The 22169-nt window shown below is 49.8% G+C and overlaps 1 protein-coding gene across 8 annotated transcripts; it reads left to right on the top strand.

Moving 5' to 3' along the window:
* Positions 1–61: 61 nt before the first annotated feature.
* LOC100014675 (mature T cell proliferation 1) lies at positions 62–21605 on the top strand. Of its 8 annotated transcripts, XM_007506264.3 has the most exons (10): positions 63–195; positions 1339–1409; positions 2524–2624; positions 3597–3793; positions 3885–4055; positions 4153–4204; positions 4302–4656; positions 5515–5583; positions 20606–20738; positions 20967–21605. In XM_007506264.3, the coding sequence occupies exons 4-6, from the start codon at positions 3686–3688 to the stop codon at positions 4198–4200; spliced, it is 327 nt and encodes a 108-aa protein (XP_007506326.1). In that variant the 5' UTR covers positions 63–195; positions 1339–1409; positions 2524–2624; positions 3597–3685; the 3' UTR covers positions 4201–4204; positions 4302–4656; positions 5515–5583; positions 20606–20738; positions 20967–21605. The 8 variants fall into 8 exon arrangements, with proteins under 8 accessions (XP_007506325.1, XP_056665292.1, XP_007506326.1 ...); XM_007506263.3 differs by lacking the exons at positions 1339–1409; positions 2524–2624 and having other exon boundaries at positions 62–195; XM_056809316.1 differs by lacking the exons at positions 63–195; positions 1339–1409 and having other exon boundaries at positions 1416–3793.
* Positions 21606–22169: the final 564 nt, after the last annotated feature.

The following is a 22169-nucleotide window of genomic DNA, read 5'->3' as shown; positions in this document are numbered from 1 at the left end:
TACGCGTTCCCAGCCCGCCACTCGCCCCTGAGTGCCAGAGCAGCCGGTCGTGACCCGCAGAGCTCTTTCTCTCTCGACAGAGCGGCGGCGGCGGCGACCGTGACCGTTCGGCAGTGTCAGCCCTTGGCGACCAGCTTCGGCTACCCTCTCTACTGCTAGTGTGTCTGCCCGGATCCGGCGGCATCCACCCTTCGGGTCCGTGCGAGCCCCAGGGGGGAGGCGGGACGCGGGGCCGGGCGGCCGGGCGGCCGGGGTGCCGGGCTAAGGCTAGGACTAGGGCTAGGGCTAAGGCGGGGGGGGGGGGGGGGGGGGAAGGGGGGGATGCGGACGGCTCGGGGGCGGGGCCGGGGGAGGAGAGAGGGCCGGCGGAGGTGGGTCGGGTCGGGCGAGCTGGCGGGCCGAGGGAGGTTTAGAGGGGGCGGGGGAGGGGGCGACGGGGCCCGGCGGGTGGGGAAGGCAGCCTGGCTGGAGGCGGGCCTCAGGGTGGAGACTCGGGGCGGAGGCGGGGGAGGGCCCGCGTCGCAGCCGGAGGGTGGGCGGGCTGGCGGTAGGCGAGGCCCAGCGAGGGGACACGAGGCAAGGCGAGGCCGCAGGCGGCCGTGCGGGCTGGGGAGAGGGGAAGGAAGCCCTGAGGTAGTGCTTGGTGAACGTTATGGCTCCGGACGGGCGGAGCGGAGCGGAGGGTTAGGTCAGGGAGGGTTTCGGTGGGGGCCAGCTGGGTTGCCTGGACACGGCCGTCGCGAGGCAGATTCTAGAACTTTCCTTTCTCCTCAGGCGCCCGCTAACGGCCCCTCCCCCTCGCGCGCCCTTCCCGCGCTTTTGCGCCCGGCCTCGTGCGGCCCTCACGGGCCGCCGCCCCTCCCCCTCCTGCAACGGCCTAGAATTCCACGTGCGTTCGCTCGCCCCCCACGGCGCGCGGCCCCGCTTCGCCCCCCCCCAGGACCTCCCGCTGAGTTGGGGGTGGGTTTGTTAGTATTGTTTTCAAATGTTTCTTTTTGCCCTTTCATTTTTCTGAGATTAGTTAGGCCCCCGGGTTAGGGGCCTTCAGGGAACGAGGGGGAGGGGAGAGGAGCCATTCCATTTCGTTCCCTTTGGCCCGGAGGACAGAGGCTGACACACCGCAGGGGTTTGGGGTGCAGCATTTTATTAAAGAAACGAAGCGATGTCTCTTGGGGGGGGGAGGGGGGAGGGGCCGGGGCGGGGCGGGTGTCCCCGGCTTTCTGGCCATCGCAGTCAGCATCCTGCCCACCGTGATCCAGGCTGCCCCTCTTGCTCTGAGGTTCTGCAGAGGGCAAGCCGGGCCTTTGGGTCAACTCTAGGGGCGCTGTGACTTTGCAGGGCAGAAAACGGAGAGTTAGAGCGGGAAGCCATCAGCCCAGCCCATATTCTTCTTAGAGCTCTAACTACAGGTAGGTTCACTGATCCCAACCCTGCAGCAGAGGTGGCTGCGGGGGCAGCAGCGCTTCGCCCGGCCTCCCTCCAGTCTTGCCTCTTTTTCCTAAGGCAGGCAGGCACTTTTCATCTCTAGTGGTACCGAAAGAAGCCCTTTTGGTTCTTGGCTCGCCAGCTTAGCAAAGATCCTATGGCCCCTTTGTCACCATCGGGGTCACTAATGGTAACATTTGCACCCACCGGCCCAGGCTGCCACCCCAAACTCCCCTCAGGCTTCCCTTCCTTAGCCATGGAAAGCAATTGGGCCACTTCTTCCCCAGCCAGCCCACACATGCTGGGCAGGGGGCAGTTTGGCTTGGCCTCCTGTTTAGGCATATCCAGGATGACAGTGCAATCTAGTTGGCAGCTCATGATTCCACAGTTCTTTCTGGGTATGTGTCCTCCAGGCATAAAGCAATCAATTGGGGTGGACCATTTCACTGGGGCAATCTTTCTGGGTTCAAAGCCAGTGGCCATTGGAAGCAGCTTTCTCATTGCAAAGCAAACAAGGACAAATCTGGGAATTGGAATGGAAAAGGAAGTCTTCCCCGGAGTCCTTTCAGTTTAAGTGACAGAACTCCAGCTAGATGTCAGAAGAGCGCTGTGCCCCCTATCAGATGGGACTCTCAATATCCCCTCAAACAGTTAGGGAGGTCCCAGAATAGCCCCTTTTTGCCTTAGGCCACATCATTCCTGAATTTATCTAACTTCTTCCTGCACCTCTTCATTTTCATCCTCTGCTTGGAGAGGCAACACATACTAGGTTGGAGGAATCCAGAATCCTAGCCTCTAGTCCTGGCATTGGGCAAATCCCATGACTTCACGGATCTCAGTTTCTTCATCTGTCAAATGTGATGGGATTGGACAAGAGGGATCCCTAAGGACTCTTCTAGCTTTGCCGGTCACAGCTCCTCTTCCTCTTCCTTTAGCTAGCGTTCCTTTCCACTTCCTTCTCTGGCTCAACTGTGGGCTCATGCCAACATCGTTCTTGGCCCTCTTCTTTTCTTTGTTGACATCTGCCACCTGGCATCTCATCATCCACTCTTGGGGCCGCAGGCTCAATGTGCACAACTCCCAAATCTCTGTCTCCAGCTCACATGACTTTTCCGGCTTCCAGCATCTTACTCCAGTTGTCTTTGACCATACTGGATGTGTCCCGACAGAACCTTCGGCTCGGCTTGTTGGACAGATAGGTAGGACTTTGGATGATTTCCACCTGTGGAACTAGTTGAACCTAAAGGTCAGTCATAGGGTGAGAGGCTGCATGCTATGGTCTGGGGCTCATTGTACCTACTCACAAGGTTGTTGTGGGACTCAAATGAGGTAGGGCAGGTATAGTGCTGTATACACAGTAGTTGTTACTCTGTCAGAGTCCCTCTAGCTTGGCAAGATCTGCCAGGGCTGGAGTTCTGCTGCTCTGGTTTTTGAGATCCCACACTGTAGTAGGTTATTTGAAGGGGTCTTTTGCTCTTAAAAAAAGAAAACTATGGGTATAGATTTAAGTGAAAGGCCAGGTGCTTAGCTTGATCCAGGTCTTGAGGGATAGGAAACACAAGTTCTCTGGCGCTTGAACCCAGGTTTCCTGTCCAAGGCTTTTGCTGCCATCCTACCATGTTCCTTTTCAAGGAAAGGCAAGCTTATCCCATTCTTAGAATGCCATTTCTCCCAGTGACAGTTATGGAATGAATGGCCCTCTCCCCCCAGCCACCTCAGAGAACTGGTGTTGGCAGAGCCCACTTTCCCCTCACACACTTCCCAGCTTGTGCCCTCGCCATTCCCAAAGAGCATGAGTGGTTGCCAGGATGGTTAGTTTGCGATGGGCTTCTAGTTTCTTCTGTTGAGTCTTAGAGTTTGCAAAGATTAATTTGGCCAGATCCTAGGTGAGGGGTTCTTAACCTTTATGTGTCACGGACCTCTAGGGCAGTCTGGTGAAAGCTCCGGACTCCTCCAAATCTTGTTTTTGAATGGATCACATAAAGGACGTAGGATTATCAAGGACTCCGATGATATTGTGATCCAATTAGCAAAATGCTTTTTAAAAAAAATAGGAAGAAAAGGGGGGGAGACCCAGGTTCCAACTCTAGGTTAAGAACCCCTGCCCCAGGTGATCTCTAGGACCAGGCGATGACTTTCAGGCCTAATAGCTCACTCATGAATTCATGCAGACCCCAGAAATCACACTTGTGTCCTGGGCATGGGTGCTGCAGACTTAGGTGGACAAAAGCAATCTTAGAATTGGAACCCAAGGCCCAGAATGGCAGAAGGGGACATTGTGGGAGCCCCACCTGATCACCTCTGGGTACACCAGGAAGGTGTCTACCGGGATGAATACCAGCGAACATGGATTGCATTTGTGGAAGAGGTAACTCTTGATTTTCTCTCAACTTGGTTTCTGTCCATTTCTAGTCTCTGGGGAGGGTATGGTTTCAGTGTTTACAATTATTTCCCCATAGGAGACCAGTTTCATTAGGGCTCGAGTGCAGCAGGTACAGGTACCCCTAAGTGATGCAGTCAGGCCCAGTCATCTCCCTCCCTCCCAGCTCCCACTAATGTGGCAGCTGTACCCTGAAGAGCACTACCTGGATAACAACTCTAGGATATGGGAGATAGAGCACCACTTAATGGTATGTATGATGGCTACTGGTTTGCAATTTGATTTAGCCCCTTCTAGGAGAGAAAGAGCGAGAGAGAGCTCTATTCTTTTTTCTCTTTGCTTAACAGGTCAGGGGAGTGGAGGAGCTGTTGCTTAAGCTCTTGCCTGACGATTAATCTGGTAAATACTGCCGTTGTCTCTTTAGCTTTTTCTGTGGTGTTGGTTTGTTGCCCTTCTCCTTGGTTCTGGAGTTTTAATAATGATGTTTGTTTTCCAGGTGCTGGGATTCTAGGAAGATATGTCCATTTGTTGTGTACATTCTATGGGAATCACTTCACCCAGCACTGAAGTGTGCATCTACCTTTGGGGGGAAAAGTGAAAACTGTTCAAGAACACAGCATAACAGTTTAGGAAGGAAAGCGAAGAATACTGTCATACCGCAGGGGGAATGTTAGGTAGATACAAGGCCAGTCCAGAGGTGGGCATTGAGTCAGGACACCTAGCTTAAAACCTCTGACTCTTGGAAAGTGCCATGGAATCTTTAATGGACATCGTCGGTCAGAACCTCCGTTTGACATCCTCACACAAAAAGCAGCACCTCCAGAAAAGATGCCCTGATCACCAAGGACTTGGTACTGACTTAGACGGGAGCCTTCAGCAGTCAACATGTCTTTTGGTTTTTTTTCCCACCTCCTTCCCCCCTTCCCTCCCCAAACTTTGCATTCCTATTTCTCCCTTCATAAAAACATCCTCGTTTTTGCTTGCATGTCTTCCATTCCAGCACTGGTATACTTGGATCCACTGAGAACTTGAGAACTTAGGAGCTCTGAGAAAGGGCACCACCTGGGTTGGCTGCAGTCTTCAAGGACCTTTCCCCTTTCAGAAATGTCACATGTCTTCAAAGTCTCAGGGAGTTTTTAAACGCAATATCTCTGCTTACTAGATTTTATCTTTAAGTAACACCCTACTTTCTTGGAAACCTCTAAAAATACACTTTAGGGGCTTCCGGGGCACAATAGCATTATAGTTGGGGCCGGTTCCCCAGGACACATTTCCTAGCCCTGGTAAGGAGCTTCCTGAGATAAAGCAGAAGTAGCCGTGCTAGTTCAATTGCATTGGAAATGAAGGGAAAGCCTGGGGGGGGGGGAGGAGTGGAGAATGGAGGATCTTCTTGCCTTTTGGAAAGCCTCTCTTATGTTAACAGTTATGAAAGTAAATATAAAAGATTGTTATCCCTAATTGAGTGAGGTCGGTGCTCTAAACGCAGTCTATTCATCCTGGAAGTGGCCAGTGTTTTATAATTCCTCAAATGTAACTATTTTCCCGTGGTGAAGGAAGGGGTTCATAGTGATCATCTTAGATGGAACGCCCTAAATCTCAGTCTGGTTAGGGGTAGAAATCAGAGGCAAAGTAGAGACTGTGAGCCAGAGAAGCTTGTTTATGAGAAAGCCAAATAAACACTCTATAATCCTTTTTTTTTCTTGTTTTAGTTTTAATGGATATGTCCCAGAAGGATCCCTGCCAGAAACAAGCCTGTGACATTCAGAAATGCTTGCAAGGTACTTACATCCGCTGCTTTATTCTAGTGACTTTTTTTTTTCCATTTTGTGTATGAGCTTCAAGAGTCAACCATCCATCTGCAAGTTAACGTTTAACTTGTCTCATAGCAGTATCTGGTTTCCTCAATTTTTATTTCACTGGCCACATTACCAGTACCAGTGTAAACTAAGGATTCTCTTTATGGCTCAAAAAAGAGAGTGGCAAGTTCTCCTTTTTTCCCCTCCATTCTAAAAAGCTTGATATTAATGGGGAAAGTGCTGGATTTAGAGTCAGAGGGTCTGAATTCAAATTCTGGCCCTGATAACTTTCTAACTAAATGATGTAGTGGATGAGACAGCTAGCTGATGTCTTTGTTTTCTCATCTGAGAAATAGAGGGTTTTTTAGGAGATGAACCCCCAAGGTCCCATCCAGGTTTAACACCATGATATTAAAAAGGGCTCCATTATAGCATGGGTGGAAGGGGTTCAAGTAGAAGGTTAGCAGTTGAGATACCTACATCAGCTGCTGTGAAAAGAGGAAATAATTGTCCCTTTTGCTTCAAAGCAACTACACAAGAACTACTGTGACAGAATTCTAGCAGTAGAGGTACACAGAGATGAGGATCTCAGAAGAGAGGACTTGCCTTCGGGGGCCTGATTCTTGTCCCCTTTGTACTCAAAACTGGCTTTTTTCTTTCACGTGGGAAATCACTTTTGCTCATCCCAAGTACAAAGGAGATGAGAATCGGTGTATAGGCCTTGTTTTTGGTTAAATGATTGATTCGTCAGTTATTTTTCGGAAATCTTAAAGGAGTTAGGACAGGCTTTCAGAGGGGGGAGTCGTTTTAGTAACCATTGAGGAAGAATTTTAATACCTTATTTACTTATCCTTTTGCCCTCAATTGTGAGAAGGTAAGAAAAATGTTTTTCTACATTTTTCCTCCCTAACAATGTATAGAGAGTGTGTGTGTATGTATACACGGACATACTGTATATTTATATGTGTTTACCTAATGTATAAACACATAGACCTTTGAAGGAACAAGCATGTGGTCAAGACAGAATTAAAGGAGCATCTGTCTCCCACCCCACCTCCCCTTACTGCTGAAATGAAGGTGAGACAAGTGAGGGAAGAGGAGAAAAAGGGCAGAGAAAGCTAGTCAGCATTTGGGCCTTTCTTTCTAGAGCCGTCCTTTACTCCACCCTAATAGAAGAGAGTTAGAAAGAGCCAGCTAGACTCCCAGCTGCTCCCTCCGAGGCCTCCATTCTCTAGAACAGGAGCTCACGACCCCCTGCTAAGAAGAATGTTGCCACCCTAACTGAAAAGAATGTTTAATCTCAGCTAGAAGTTGATGGGAAAAGGAGAATGTTTTTTTCTCCATCCAAGCTCACAGACCCCCCCCCATCCCTTCTCTAGAACAAAGGCATGCTTAATTCAGGTCCTACCTACATCTGAAACTTGAACTGGTACTATGTGGTAGTATACTAATACCATCATCCCAAATCTGCATGCTACCTTGTAGTCATTTCAGAAGTATCCCTCAGCTTCTGAGGCTCATCAAGGACTGCAGAAATGCTGAAAGGAGGGATCGAATTAATTTCTGGCCACTTCTGAGGAAGTTGCTGGTTTTAGTAAATGGAGGTGAGAATCTCAATGAAAACCAGAAAGTGGTGACACATGGGATCTCTGTGTTTCAACACTCCCCCCCCCCTTCCGATTTATTCAATTAAAAATCTCAGAGCAATAAAGGTGAAACTTGTACCAGTCAGTCTAGTATTTCCTAAGGTTTTACTGGGTGCCCCCCCAAATAAGTTGGACAACAAAGCAGCAAGTACAGGAAGATGCTTTTAAAGTGCCCAAGACTCCCTGTGGAGTTGACAGATGACTATTACCCATCAAGGTGTGTTTTGTAATACTAGGAGGCACTGACAATTTTGCCTTGTTCTTTTTCTTGGCAATTTTCGTTTCAGTTTTTACTGAGCTAAATATGACAACAGGTAATACTCATCTTAAAATAATTGGTGTAGGTTCTTCCCCTCCCTTGTTTCTTCTTCCATCCCCCTGCTCCACATCCTGTAGGAAGAGATTGCTCTTCCCCATTAATTTTGGTCAGTGGGCATATGGGGAGGGATACCTTCCTTCCTTTTTCCCATTTCCAGTGGGCTATTCTAACTCTTAAGTGTGCAGGGCAAGCTGTCAAGTCACTAATAAATATTTAGAAACAATTGTACACACCCTACTTGCTCAGTTTCCTTTCTCTCATAGAATTAGTCTTTGTTTTTCAGCCAACAACTACATGGAGTCTAAGTGTGAGGCTGTCATCCAAGAGTTGCGTAGGTGCTGTGCTCAGTACCCCAAAGGGAGATCTGTTGTCTGTTCAGGATTTGAAAAGGAAGATGAAGAAAGGCAGAAGCATAAGGCTGCATCAAAATGAATTTCTGCTCCATGTTTTCCATCCAGGAGATTATATTTGGTCTCCTGAACAGGTTTTCTCAGGTAGTCAACAAAAGCCAAATGGAAATACACTAATAGATTAGATATGCCACTTAGGCAAAAGAATAGATAGAAACAAAATCTTAGTTTGAAACGAGTTATTAAAAGACAAAATGTTTTTGCTTCAATGTGAACTTTAACAAAAATGACCTGTTGAAAATAAACATGTTTTAAAAATGCAGATATTTTGGTCTGGTGCTGAATGGTCTCTTCATAAGTATTTCCTTGATTTCAGCAGCTCAGTAATTCTATTGCATACTGGAGTGCCTTCCAGGGAGGCAGTGTTACATAGTGGGGAAAGCGCTGGATTGGAAGTCCATGTGAGGACCTGGCTTCACATTCCAGCTTTGCTCTTCACTGTGTGGCTTTGGGCCAGTCAGCAAAGCCCAAATGAGGGAGCTGGACTAGATAAGTGGTTCAAGGGGGGTCCTAGCGGTTAAAGCCATTTTCATAGCCCTAAGATGATGAATTCCTAATATGGGCAATCCCAGGAGTTAGATTCCATATAAACAGAAGGTCTCTAGGTGTCCTCAATAATTGTTAAGGGAGTAAAAGGATCCCAGGAATAAAAAGAAACGCTAGACTTCTCCCACCCCTTCTGGCTCTAAATCTAACATCCTTTCGGTGGCATCTCCCAAACATTGATCTTTATAAATGTTGGTGAGATGCTATAATGCCGTGATGAGGTTTTTTCTTTCTGATGTGGCTCTTCCCCTCCATCAACTTTGCTTTTCCAATCTGTAATTCTCATCTGTGTCTCAAGAAGTCCTTCATGGATGATGTGCTGGAAGTGATTTGAGGAACAAATGGAGACCACTACCCCACATGGGTTCATTCATTTTCATTATGTGACTGGCCCACCTCTTCCAGTCATGCGTGTCCCTGGTGCCATTTCTTTACACACCAGTCATCCAGAAATAAGCTGTAACCACCTACCATGCATCTTTCCATTGCCGTTTGAAGCATCTGTGCTTGTTATTGTCTTGAGTTTATTGTGTTAATGGGATTTCTAGTCATGTTGTAGCCAGGAGAGAATTCTTGATGGCATGGGGGAGAGAGTGCTGGACTTAAGAGTCAGGAAGCTCTGACAACAAATCCTGCCGCAGCCACTTAATAGCTGTGTGAGCCTCCCAGCCTCAGACAGCTCATCTTTAAGATGGGGATAATAGCACCTGGCTCAAAAGGATTGTTGGAAGGATCCGATGAACTAATGTGGAGAGCACTCTCCCTCTCATCCATGGTGGCTGTTGTTTTTGTATGGTGTTTTTTTTTTTTGCAGTCGAGGGTTATCGAAAATGTTGCTCATTTTCCCAAGTGAAAACCAACTCATTCTGTTTGGATCTGGAACCAGCTTGCTGGCCATCTGCGGTACCTGTCTATGGTTTGTTGTGGATTGACTTGGCAGACTTCCATCCAGCTGCATTTCATAATCTAGGCAGTGGACATTTTTCAGTCACTGGGTTTTTTCCCTTTTGATTTTATCCATGACTTTCTAGGTCCTCATCCTTTCAAGTAACTGTATCTTATCGAGGAAGCCCTGTAACATCTTGGGGCCAGATGCGTCACAACCGAGACTAGCTATGCCAGCTTAAATGTAATTGGGAAATGGTTGACAAAATCAATAAAAACGCCGTTGAACCTAGATATAATGTTACATCCCCAAACGAAGTGGCTACGTAACCCTCAGAGATCCTTTGGTACCAAGAAGCAGCCCCTATAAACATCTGAAGAGGGTCGACATCTAGCTAAAAGAAATCCCTTTTTTTAGTTGTACTGGACCTGAGGTGTCTTCCAAGACATCGTCGAGTAACTTGTGGTGCCACTCTGGGGATTATTAAAATTCTCTCTCTGGAATCCAGTAAAATATTAACAGATGCCTGCCTGAGAGTCCCCTCAGGGCAGGAGAAGCTTCATTTCAAGGCTACATTCTGTTTAACCAAGGCATGTGGTTTGGGGGTTTGGGGCCAGACGGTAAAGCTGACAGATTTTTGTATTCTCTGCCTCATGGTCCCTTGTGGCTAAGTGTGCTGCAGAAAAGTGCAGAAGCCGTTTCTACCTCGATGGTAGTAGGCTACTTTAGAGAGAAGAAAAAAAGCAGGCACGTGAGTTAAGCAGTCGTCCGTTTTGGGTAGTCCTGCCAGCCGTGACTTGTTTGTTTGCCTGTCTTGAGATGCCTTAAAGATGGGTCCATGGCCGCCTTTCCAATCACATTGCCGCTAGAGCATCTTCTGTCACCTGGTATTTGGTCAGGGCCAGCCCCTCTTCCCGTCTCTAGAGGCTTAGGTCCCTTTTAACTTTCTGCCACAGTATGTGTTTGGCACTGGTGTCGGCAAGGAGGAGGCGAGCTCACTACGGAAACGCTGCCAGGCTCTCCATTCTGTACCCATTTCTCACCCTTTCCATTGTCATCTCCATGTTCTTTGGCTTAGTTGGCTCTCAAACCAAGACTTCTGCATTTCATTGTTGGGAAGTGACAGCAGCTGTACTGTGGAGCTGTCTTCTTCTGGTGGTTTTCAAATTCCCTCCGCTGTTTAATTTGGGCAGGTCTTTGCTGAAATGCAGTCTGTCCTTGGCTTGCTGTTAAGGAAAGCAAGTGTTTCTGTTGACAGTGGCAGTGGCTAAAATTCTCTTTAGAAATTGTGATGTGAATGATAGAACGCCAATCCTGAAATCAGAAACTCTTGGGTTTAACCCTGGCCTCAAACCCTTCCTCGCTTGGACAGGTGAACTCCGATTGCCTAGTCCCTGCTGCTCTTCTGTCATAGAATTGCTGCCAAGGCAAAAAGGAAGTCATTTTTAAAAAAAAGGAAAGGAACTAACAGCAATTGGAATCAGAGGCTTTCCTTTCCTGGTTTCCTATTTCTCAGACTCAGCTGCATAGTGGCTTATCATCCGGAGCCTAATTCTGCATTTATTTTGAGCTTTGCTCCAGTCAGTCTGTTGGCTGACGGTGCACAGAGTGCTGATTCTGAGATTTTGCCACCATAGATAAGCCATTTCCTGTTAAAATAATTTCATTTTAGAAAGAGTCCTCTCCACTTCCAGTTCCTTCCAACTTTTTGGAAGGCCACAGAGTACAGTGTCAAGGGGTCTGATGTCCCAGGCAAGACTTCTCATTGCCTTTGGGCCCATGATGAGAGCAATCCTCCCAACTCCTTTATTTGAGCCCCCAACTTTGAACTTCCAAATAAAGGAGTTGGCAATGGCTGCAATTCAGAGGGATACATCTGCTTTTACATACAGGAGGAATGTGGGCATGGAGGGCAATAATTCCTCTGGTGTAGTCATCTGTTGGTCATTGGACCAAGATTTCACATTCAGAAGCCCGACCTGCTTATTACCTGCTTTTAACCTGTCCCCTTTTCAGCCATTGTCACTACGGACTAGAAAGGGGGCTTTTCAGGACTAAGCCATTTTGTAGTGATCAGTTTCCCGGATTTGGGTGGGTGAGCGTATCCCAGCCATGGCAATCCATGGGCACAAAGGGGGTCATTTATCCTAGGGAACAGGTGAGTAATCTGTTCATTGCCATCTGAAGGCATCTTGGGGGAAATCTAATCTCCCTTCCCCCAAACACGGCTACTCCAACACACCGGACAAGGTTCCGTAGCTGTCCCATACGAAAGACTTCACGAAATCACTACTAATCGGAGGACTGTGAAGCCGAGTCATTCTGAGGTTTCGAATTAGTGAGGGCGAAATGACGGAAATGGCTGTTAGTGGAGGGACTGTAGAAAGTCAGGAACACGAGCACATGCATCATTGAGGGGTTCTGGAAAACAGTTGGGAATTGGGCCCCCGAAGTAACGAAACTGTCCATAGTCCATGGGCCCATGTGAAGTTGGACACAAAGGAAGGCAACACCACCACCAAAATGCTCAAACTAGAAGCCTGCTAGCTAGGCTCTTACTGAGCAGGGCAGGGTTAAGGAAATCCCCCAGACGGAATAGCTAGCATGCCCTAAGAAGTGACAAATAGAAGGAATTCAGACCAAGATGGACAGCAAAAAGCAGCAGAAGTGACTCCAACAAGATGGACCCAGAGCAGGAAAAAGAACAAACATTGCTGTATGACAAGGCAGCTTGCCCCAGAGAGCAGTGGGGAGAGAGGGTGCAGAAGTGGGGGCCGTGGCAGTAGTAGTAGTAGTAGTCTCTCGTTAACTGAGGATGACGATTGTCTTTGTGTGTTTTTGTGCACAAAGACACTTGTGCATGAAGATTTAAGTGGAAAAGTCGATGCACAGAGACAGTCCCACTCTCTCAGCGTTGGAAGCCTGGGTCCAGTGGCACGAAAAGTCGTTACATCTGGAGACTTCCTCAGCTTCATTGGATGGCTGTGTTGTCTTTTGTGCTCCAACATGCCCTAAGCACTCCACAGTGCTTTGCTGCATCGCCATCTCAGCCGTTGAACCTTCTTATTGGTTTCTTCTGTCTGTTCAGCCGAAGCTTCACATGCTGGGTGAGCAAAGTCCTAGTTCACCAGGGGTCCATGACAACCCAATGGCTACCCTCACAAGGTTTAACCAGCCTGTCTAAGCCATTGCCTGGGGTGTGGCTGCTGCTGCATGCTAGCAGCTACTGGGAGCCACAAGTGAGAGCTGGGTGTCAGGTGAGGGTCAGAGGCTGGAGAACTGCCCTAGGAGGGCACAACAAGCCCTCCATACCAGAGATATTACTCCTCCCTGAGCACCCCATACACCCCGTGGCAGTACAGTGTTGCATTTACTATCGGATTTGGTCTCTGTGTTGCTTTCACTCAGAACAGTTTCCTCTTCTTCTTTGAATCTAACTTGGTAAAAGAAGTTTTGATGGCTGGAGGGCAAGGGAGGATGTATTTGGAAATGAGTGATTCATTCATCAAAAGCCAAAAGAATTGCAAGACTGAACAGTTGGATGCAGCACAGCAAACTTCCCATGTTCCTGAGCTTGCACCCCTTCCATCGGATTGGGGGAAGTCCAGCATCAGTTGTCGGACGAGAGGCCTGAACTAGGCCTGCCCTGGTCTCTAGTTAACCATTAATAAACAATCAAGTAAATATGTGAGACAAGGGTCCACGTCTTGCCTACCAGGATGGAATTCGTGCAGGAAAAGAATAAAGCGCTTTCGTGTTCCCCGAGCCTGTCCAAAATGCTGCCTCCTTGTCCCTGCGGGGGTAAAAGCTCGCTGGTGAAGTAAGTACATACCAGAGGCAGAGTGCTGTGAGGGATGGCCGTGCCACTAAGTGGGAATCGGAGGACTTTCGAAAGAGGTTCAGTGTCGGCGTTTGGACCGGGAGGGGCTTTTGAGCATCTTTTTTCTTCTCAAAAGATAGAGCTCTGATGGTCAAGGTGTGAATGAAGGCTAGGTAGAGTTCCTGTTGATTTCTATAACAACAAAGGACTTCACGTACATTCTCTCGTTGGACAAATGAGGTGGATTCAGGTGAGGAGAAAGATTCAGAGAAGTGACTGAGCTAGGATCCCACAGCCAGGAGACCAAAGGCACAATTGGAGCTCTCGTCTCCCTGACTTGACAGTCCCTGCTCAAGGCCTAAGCTTGCAAAAGCAGGCAAATGCCAGCTCCTGCCCCCAAGCAGCTCCCAGCCTAAGAAGGAAGGCAGTGGGTGCACAACTGTTTCAACGGGGTACATGGGAGGTGGGCTCCCAAGGAAGGTGCTACCAGCAGGCTAGGGTCCTGGAGGTGGGATTTCAGCTGAGGCTCAAGATGGAGATGAGGAGGGAGAGGGTTCAGGGCACAAGGTAGCCCCACTAGTGCAATCGGGAGCGTCGTGAGTGACGAAGAGCAAGATCAGTGTCACTGCCTCTTAGAGCAAGCAAGAAAACCCACAGTTAGGAAGGGGGGCAGCTCACGAGAGGCTCAAAAGCCAAATGACAGGCTTTTTCTTTCATCCTGGAGGTGACAAGGAGCTGCAGTGAAGCTTCCAGTGCAAGAAAGCCGTGTGCTCAGAACAGAGCCGGTAGAGCGCTGGATCTGGAATTCACGTTTGGCAGCTGTGCAACCTTAATTTCCCTCTGCCTCAGTTTCTATGACAGACATTGAGATGCCAGGCTGGCTGTGAGGCTCAGACAAAATTAATAAATGCTCCGCAAACCTATGGGAAAAGAGGGTGAGGAAGTAGCATGGCTGCAGAGAAGCTCTTCAGGAAAGTCTCTTTGGTATTCCAAGGAGGGACGACTCTGGGGAGAGACTCGAGTCAAGGAGGCCACCTAGCCAGTGAGGCAGAGTCGCCAGGCCGAGGTGGCAGCAGGTTGAGAACAACCCTTAGGAGGACTGGGAGGAGGAGGGTGCCCTGGGAGGCTTGGTGGGGGCGGATAGGAGAAAAGTTGAATTCAGTTCATGCTGAGGTTAAGCTATCTAGTAGGTAGTCAGAGATGTCTGACTAAAGGGCAGGAGAGAAGGTCGAGCAGGATAAACAGAATTCTCAGCATGGAAGTAAGTGGTCATTGAATCCACGGGAGATGGTGAGAGAGTGCTGAAGGAGAAGGAAGAAAGAAGTCCCGGGGGTCAGTGACCACGACCTGGATAGAAATCCAGCCAAGAACCCATCAGACAGGTAGGAGGCCTTCAGGAGAGAAGGCAGGCAGTAGTAGCGAGAAAAGAGGGTCAGGAGCTTCGGAGAGGTCTGGACGGAGGGGAAGGGAGAAAAGGAATTTAGGGTTAGGGCTGTGCCGTATGATTGGGCAGTGGACGTCATCATCAGGAGCTTCGGTTGAACGATGAGCCTGAAGGCCAGACTGCAGAGTTAGGAAGAGAAGAGAAGCAGCATGCTTTTGTGGAGCTACATCTATGGATATGTTAGCTAATGGGGATGGAGGAGAAACAGGCATGTTTGTAGGCGGCAAGGAAGGAGCCAACAGATGGGGAAAGACTGAAGATGAGGGAGAGAGTGAGGATGGTGGAGGGGACAGTCTGCCAGAGAAGGGGTGTGATGGGATTGTTTGTACAGGTAGAGCGGTCGGCCCACTGGCAAGGAGAAAGGCCACCTCCTCATAGGACGTGGGTGGGAGACATAGTGGAGTGAGAGGAGGAGGGGGGAGCTCGCAGTGAATGCTCTCCCTTTTTCTCAGTGAAATAGGAGGCAAAACTCTTCATGGATAGCGTGGAAGAAGGGGAAGCTGGAGTAGGTTTGGAAGAGCCACTGTGGTGAGCGATTCGGGATGTAGAAAAGGAGTGCCTTGCTGCAGTGAGGGCCCAGTTCAGATCATGGAATGCAAGTTAGGAGTGGAACGAGTGGCAGAGGTTCTCAATCTTCTGCAGCTTCATTCAGCAGCATATCAGTAGGCATGAAGACCACACCAATGGCAGGGGCGATAGAAGGCTGGGGTGCGGCTGATGAGAGGTTATATAGAGAGTCCGGCATGAGGGAGAGCTAAGCCACAAGTGCTGTGTGGAAAGGTTGGAGAGGAGAGACTTCCAGAGGACTCTTTCCAGGAGGAGTAGCAACCTACTGCTAGAGCTCAAACCACTCTCCTGTTTACAAGAATGCTTGTATGTCTCGAGCCTTCAGCATTAGTCTCTCACTTGACACATTTTTGGTATTGATTTGCACATCTGGGCTGAGCTAGACATTTCCTAAAAAGAAAACGTCTTTGTTTCATTTGAGTACGCATTTATGAAGCACCTACTATGTGCCGAGCACTGTGCAAAGCACTAGGGATGTAGAGAAAAGTCAGAGTTCCTGCTCTCAAGGGGCTCATAGGCTAATGGGGGGGGGGGCAGCAGGAAAACAAGTGGCTGCAATAGGAGAAGTAGTAGGAAATAATTACAAAAGGGAGGCACCAAAATTAGGAGGGGTCAACAAAGGCAGGATTTTAGAGGGAAGCCAGTAGGTAAAGATGAAGAGTGAGAGCATTCCAGGCCTGGGGGCTATCCAGAGCCAATGGCCAGCCAGAAGATGGAGGGTCTTCTCTGAAGAATAGCTAGGAGGCTGGCATCACTGAATCAAAGATGGACTCTCAGATCTTCCTTAAATTCTCTCTCTATTTCTCTCTCTCTCTCTCTCTCTCTCTCTCTCTCTCTCTCTCTCTCTCTCTCTCTCTCTCTCTCCCTCCCTCCCTCTCTCCCTCTTTCTCTATCCCTCTCTCTCCCTCTCTCTGTCTCTGTCTCTCTCTCCCCTGTCTCTCTCTCTGTCTCTCTCCCTCTCTCTCTCCCTCCCTCTCCTTCTCTCTCTCTCTCTCTCTGACTCTCTCCCTCTCTGTCTCTCTCCCTCTCTCCCTCTTTCTCTCTCCCTCTCTCTCCCTCTTTCTGTCTCTGTCTCTTTCCCCTCTGTATCTGTCTCTCTCTCCCTCTCTCTCTCTCTCCCTCTCCTTCTCTCTCTCTCCCTCTCTCTCTCTCTCCCTCTCTCTGTCTCTCTCTCCCTCTCTGTCTCTCTCCCTCTTTCTCTCTCCCTCTCTCTGTCTCTCTCTCTGTCTCTCTCCCCTCTGTCTCCCCCCTCTCTCTATCTCTCTCCCTCTCTCTCCCCTCTCTCTCTCCCTCCCTCTCTCTCTCTCCTTCTATCTCTGTCTCTCTCCATCTCTCTCTGTCTCTCTCCCTCTCCCTCTCTCTCTGTCTGTCTCTCTCCCTCTCTCTCTTTCCCTCTCTCTCTGTGTCTCTGTCCCTCTCTGTCTCTCTCTCTGTCTCTCTCTCTCTGTCTCTCTGTCTCTTTCCTTTCTCTCTCTCCCTCTCTCTGTCTCTCTCTCTGTCTATCTCTCTGTCTCTTTCTCCTCTCTGTCTCTGTCTCTTTCTCTCTCCTCTCTCTCCCTCTCTCTCTGTCTCTCTCCCTCTCTCTCCCCCTCTCTCTGTCTCTCTCTCTCTCTGTCTCTCTCCCTCTCTCTCTCTTTCCCTCTCTCTGTCTCTCTTTCTCTGTCTCTGTGTCTGTCTGTCTGTCTGTCTGTCTCTCATATTGATTATCTCGAAAATCCTTTCTGGTTCTCAAATGCTATAATTGGATTCTATAATTTGATAGCAACTGGTATGTTCTAGATTGAAGTAGAAGGCATAGGTATAGGAAAGCACGTGCGCACGCACACACACACACACGCACACACACACTCACACGCACACTCACTCACACACAACTGCAGGCGATGTCTTTTGAAGGGGAGAGCCCAAGTAAGAAAGCCAGCCATGACTGGGAAGAAGATGGGGTGTGGCATGTCAACAAGTGAGTCCTGGTTTTGCATCCAAAGGAGGCTCTGGAAAGCCACAATAAGCCCACTGTCCCATCCAGCTGTGAGACAGAGCTACTGCATGTGGCAGTGTGGCAGGCTTTGATGACCACCAAGAGAGCCTGCAAAGCTGCTGCTGAATGGGCCGTGGTGAGGAGATGCGTGGCCCTGTGAAGTAAGGCAATAAGAGGAACGTGGGTGATAGGCCAGTCAAGGCAGCCAAAGCTGGAGCAAGACAAGCAATGCTTTCACCAGTTGGGGGCAGCCCACGTAGTTGTCCGGCACCTTGCCAGTGTGTGGCAGTCAGGTGGCCTTGTATTCTAGTTCTGCCCCTGCTCTTCCTGTCATCAGGCTGCCCCTCTGGCTGTGACTGAATGTCCCCATCTGTAAAAGGAGTGGGGGTGGCCTCGATGGACTCCTCGGGCTAGGCCTTCTACTGTGACCTGGTAGCCCAGAAGAAGCCTCCAGATTTGAACTGGAGGTCCCAAACCCCAAGGAAGTGGTAAAAGGGGCAGCGTCAGGGCTGTGCAGATGACCTGATAACACTAGTCACCGACTGACTGACCAACTTGGGTTTGGCAGTGCCCAGATTGCAGTCATTAGCTCATTGCAATCCAAACTGGGGGCTCCATCTGCCCTTTTCGGCATTCCTCTCCAGCCTAGAGTGTGTGCACGTGTGAGGGCGCATGCTTCAGCTCTCTGCCAGGTCTTAGTGGACTGCTCAGCTCAAGAGGCAGATGTCTGAATTTGCAGAAGATGTGTTTCCATGGAAACGAGGATGTTTGGTCCTTAAGTAGCCTGGGCAACGGAGAATCTGCCTGGAACACTGGACGTTTGCAAAGAAGACAGAAATGGGAAGGGCTGTCCCACACTTAGTCATTAGAGCAGAAGCCACAATTGAAAGGCCCACGTGTGCCGAGGCCACGGCCCTATGGAGCTGCCACTGAAGGAGTGAGAGAAGATACCGACTACAGTCCCTAAGACTGCTTGCCAGTTGTTGTATTGGGGTGACCACAGGACATGGCTTTCGAGCAAGAAGGGACCTTGAAAGGCCACCAAGTCCAATCTCATTTTAAAGGTGAGGAAACTGAGCCACAGAGAGTCCAGATGAGCTGTCCAGGATCAAATGATGAGTATCTAAGGCAGAATTGGAACCCAAGTCATCTGGATTCCATAAAGACTACACAGGGGTCTTTTGAACCTTCACTTTTGGTCTTTGAGCTGACACTAAGTACTGTTTCCAAGGTGGAAGGGTGGTAAGGGTTAGGCAACTGAGATCAAGTGCCCAGGGAGTATCTGGGGGCAGATTGGAACCCAGGACCTCCCATCTTCGGGTCTGGCTCTCTATCCACTGAGCCACCCAGCTGCCCCAGACAGTCTCAAACTTAAAAACAATTTCTTCTGAAAATGGTGACCCTGTCAGTTTTCCCTGTTTTGAGGTATGTGATTCTGAGAAAGGGGCCACAGGCCGGCCTCCCCAGATGGCCAGAATCCCGTGCCATCTGGAGTCTGTTTATGCAGGAAAGGTAAGAAGAGCCTTCTGCTCCGGCAGGGTGATGACTGTGCAGGGAAAAAAAGCTCCTTCGGGAGATCTGAGAGGGCAGCACCCGAGCCGAACCGCACAAGACTCCTAAAGGCAGCTGAGGGCTAAAGGACGCAGACACGGCCATCACTGCAGCCTCACCTCTTTGAAGGCCAGCTATGTGGTGCACTGACAGCACCAGGCCTGGCATCGGGAGGTTCTGAGTTCCAACTGGGCCTTGGCTGTGTGACCCTGGGCAAGTCACTTCGCTGCTGTTTGCCCCCGTTTCATCCTCTGTAAAATGGGGATGATGGCTGGGAGGACAGGATGAAAAGAGCCTAACACTAGAGAAATGTTGGCTAACTTGCACCCATCATCACCTGCTCTGCGTTCTGGTTCTCTGTACATGCCACAAGCTTATCCTGTCAGACGACACATAGCAAGCCGGTTTCTGACACGTGTTGTCTGGGTCATGTATTGGCTGCTGCTGTGCCCGGTGCCACAGGCCTGGACACAAGTGAGCCAGTCCCTGTCTTCAAGAGGCTGCATTTTACCCATGGGGGTGGGCGGGGGCAACATGCATACAGAGGAGCAAGCAGCAGTCATGGACAGAATCGATAGCCGATGTTTTAGAGTGGGGCCAGTGAAAGGGAAATCAGACAGGGCCTCATGGAGGAGGGGGCCTTGGAACTGAAGCCTAAAGGGAGAGGATTCTGGACACAAGGAACAGAGAGACCACGAAGAGACCCAACGGAGATGGGAGACTTTCTATTGGTTGACGCTGTGTCTGTCGCTTGGGCTGAGTGGTCTTAATGCCTCAGGAAGCACTGAGGCAAAGAGAGGCCCACTGTCCTGCCCCCAGGCTAACCCTGGCTCGGGCAGATGGGGCTTGGCAGCTTCTGACTGGATGATGTCCTCAACCCGCTGCCCAGCTGGAGCAGAAAGGCCTCCCCCAAGGCTGCTGTCAGCTAAGGAGCCCTGAAACCCTGAATCTGGAGCACCGAGAATGGCCCTTCCACCCCAGGCACTTCTCACTTTTCAGGGGAGCTCACCGGGGGCCTGATCCGTCCCCATCTCTGAGCCACCACCGCTGGTTCTCCCACTCTGGGGGAGTCTGGAGCGTGGGAGCTCATCTGTGTGTACCGCTTCCTGCTTAGAGCGACACTGTCTGGATCGGCTTCCCAGACCTGCCTATACCCAGGTGTTTGCTCTAACTGGAGCCATGAGGCCAAATGAAGACAACCCAGAGGCAGGAGACGGGATGCTGGGGACGGGGCACAGCAAAGGCAGCTGGAACGGTTAGTGCAGTGCGTGCAGAAAAGTCTGCTGGAATCAGCCTGGAAAGGCATACTTTGAGGCCTATCGAGCAGCCCTGAGAGTGAGCCACGTGTGGACACTGTACAGTTCAGGGTTTGAGTCTCAATACTTCTCAGACAGAGGTGTGTGTCGTGTGGGCCCATTATTCTAAATCCTCCTGGGGGCCCAGGAGTCCCCACCCAACAGCCAGTGTAGACAGAGCCCCCCCACCTCCAGGGCATTGGGTAAGAGGGAAGCCAGGAAAGGCTGGGCTCTGGGGGTACAAAACTAAGCGATGAAGAGAGCCCCTGCCCTCAAGGAGTTCACCATCGAAGAGTGGGGTGTGATGGGGATGGCCTAGCCTTGAATCAAGCCTAGGGCAGCTCCAAAGAGAGGGAATGGCCCAAGTTATCATGACCATGAAGTTCTTCCAGAGGAGAACCCCAAGGGCCCTTCTTGGCGGAACCCCTCTTTGAATGATTTCTCCTGGAAATGCCCCAGTTTCTAGCAATTCCTCTGGAAAGTGCCTACCAGGCTGTCATTGCCGCCTCCTTCTGCCATCCATGGCTCTTCTTTCTTTCCAGCTGAGCGAGCCCATCTGGAAAGGAAGCTGGAAGTGCTCCAAGGGCGACAATTCTTTCTCATCATTCTCCAGCATCATGTGGCAGCAGCCCGTATCCTTCTGAGAAGACTCCAGGAGCTCCTGACTCCTTGCAGGTAAAGACCAGGCAAAGATGGAACAGAAGGTTCCAGCGCTACCAGATAAATGGCATTCCGGGAGGTGTGTGGCCAAAGGGCGGCGGATGGTCCCCCGGGTGGGCTGGCGCTGGCTTGGGAGCGGGAGCATGTCCACCCCCCAAAGCAGGGCTGGAGATAGGCTGGGGAGAGGGTTAGTGGTGTCCACCTGAGGCCCAGGCGGGCTCTACTCGTTTTTGTTCTTTTCAGAGCTGGTGGTTTGTTCCCAGTTCCCAGCACATCTCGGACTGCTGGAGTTCAGAAAATTCCAGAAAGATTCCACCAAGGGCGGACATGGTGTTTCCGGGGCCATGGACAGAAGCGTCCAAGCTCCCCAAGAGGTTGCTGGCCACAAATGGATGGACTGGAGAGAAATAAATACGGAAGCCCTTGAAGAAGTCGGGAGAGTGACTGCAAAGTCACCGAGGACAAAGACGATGTCAACGGAGCTAAAGCTGAGACGATGCCGAGGAGGTAGCTAGCGATGGACTGCAGTTCTAGAACTTTGTTTCTACCTGTTGGGCGTTTGATATAACACTAAATCTGCAGATCGATTTAGGTGATATCATTTGCATTCTATCAGACAGTTCCAACCATGAACAATGAATGTCTTTACAGTTGTTCCCCCCAGCCCCTGGACCCCCCACTGCTCGTGCCTTCCCTCTGAGATGACCTCCAATTTACCTTGTATTAGCTTGTGTGTTGTCTCCCCATTAGACTGTGAGCTTCTTGAGTGAGGGTAGGGACTCTGTTTTTGTCTTTCTTTGGGACCCCCCCCCAGCCCACCTCCCCATGCTTAGTACAGTGCCTCATCCATAGTAAGTGCTTAATAAATGTTTGTTGATCGACTCTTTTATGTTTTCCTTGATTTTTGTAAACAGCATTTTCTTCTAGTCCCCCAGTTGTGTGTGTGTCTCATGGGCTGATGCCCCGACCTTTTACAGTTTTCCTAGTTCATTTGAGTGGAATTTCCCGCCCCCCTGGATTATTTGTGAGTAAAACATAGAAATGCGAATGCTTTCCATTGCTTCTCTGATTTGCTTCTTTACTCACTTGCCACTGATGCTGGCCTTTTTTTTACTGAACCACTAGGGTTCTCTAAGTAAACCAATGCACGGACGGCAAATGGACTTCATTCAGCCTCTTCATGGCTGGCTTCATTCCCTCGGCTTTTTTTTCTCATGACTGTGCCATTGGTAGCATTGCTAGTCCAATGGCAAAGAACACCCTCCCTGGAGAACTCGTGCTGTGCTGGCACAGAAGATCCAGCCCCTCGAACTGTTCCAAAGCCTATCACATTAGATCATCCATAGAGCATGCTGGCCTCTATGACTTGACAACCCTGTAGTGACTGATTGGTAAGAGACTTAACCAAGTTCTGCCATATTCACATCACTGATTTTCATAGGTAAA

The sequence above is a fragment of the Monodelphis domestica genome, chromosome X (genome assembly GCF_027887165.1).
Source record: "Monodelphis domestica isolate mMonDom1 chromosome X, mMonDom1.pri, whole genome shotgun sequence".
Classification (NCBI taxonomy): Eukaryota; Metazoa; Chordata; class Mammalia; order Didelphimorphia; family Didelphidae; genus Monodelphis; species Monodelphis domestica.
This window is presented reverse-complemented; position numbering and strand designations above follow the sequence as displayed.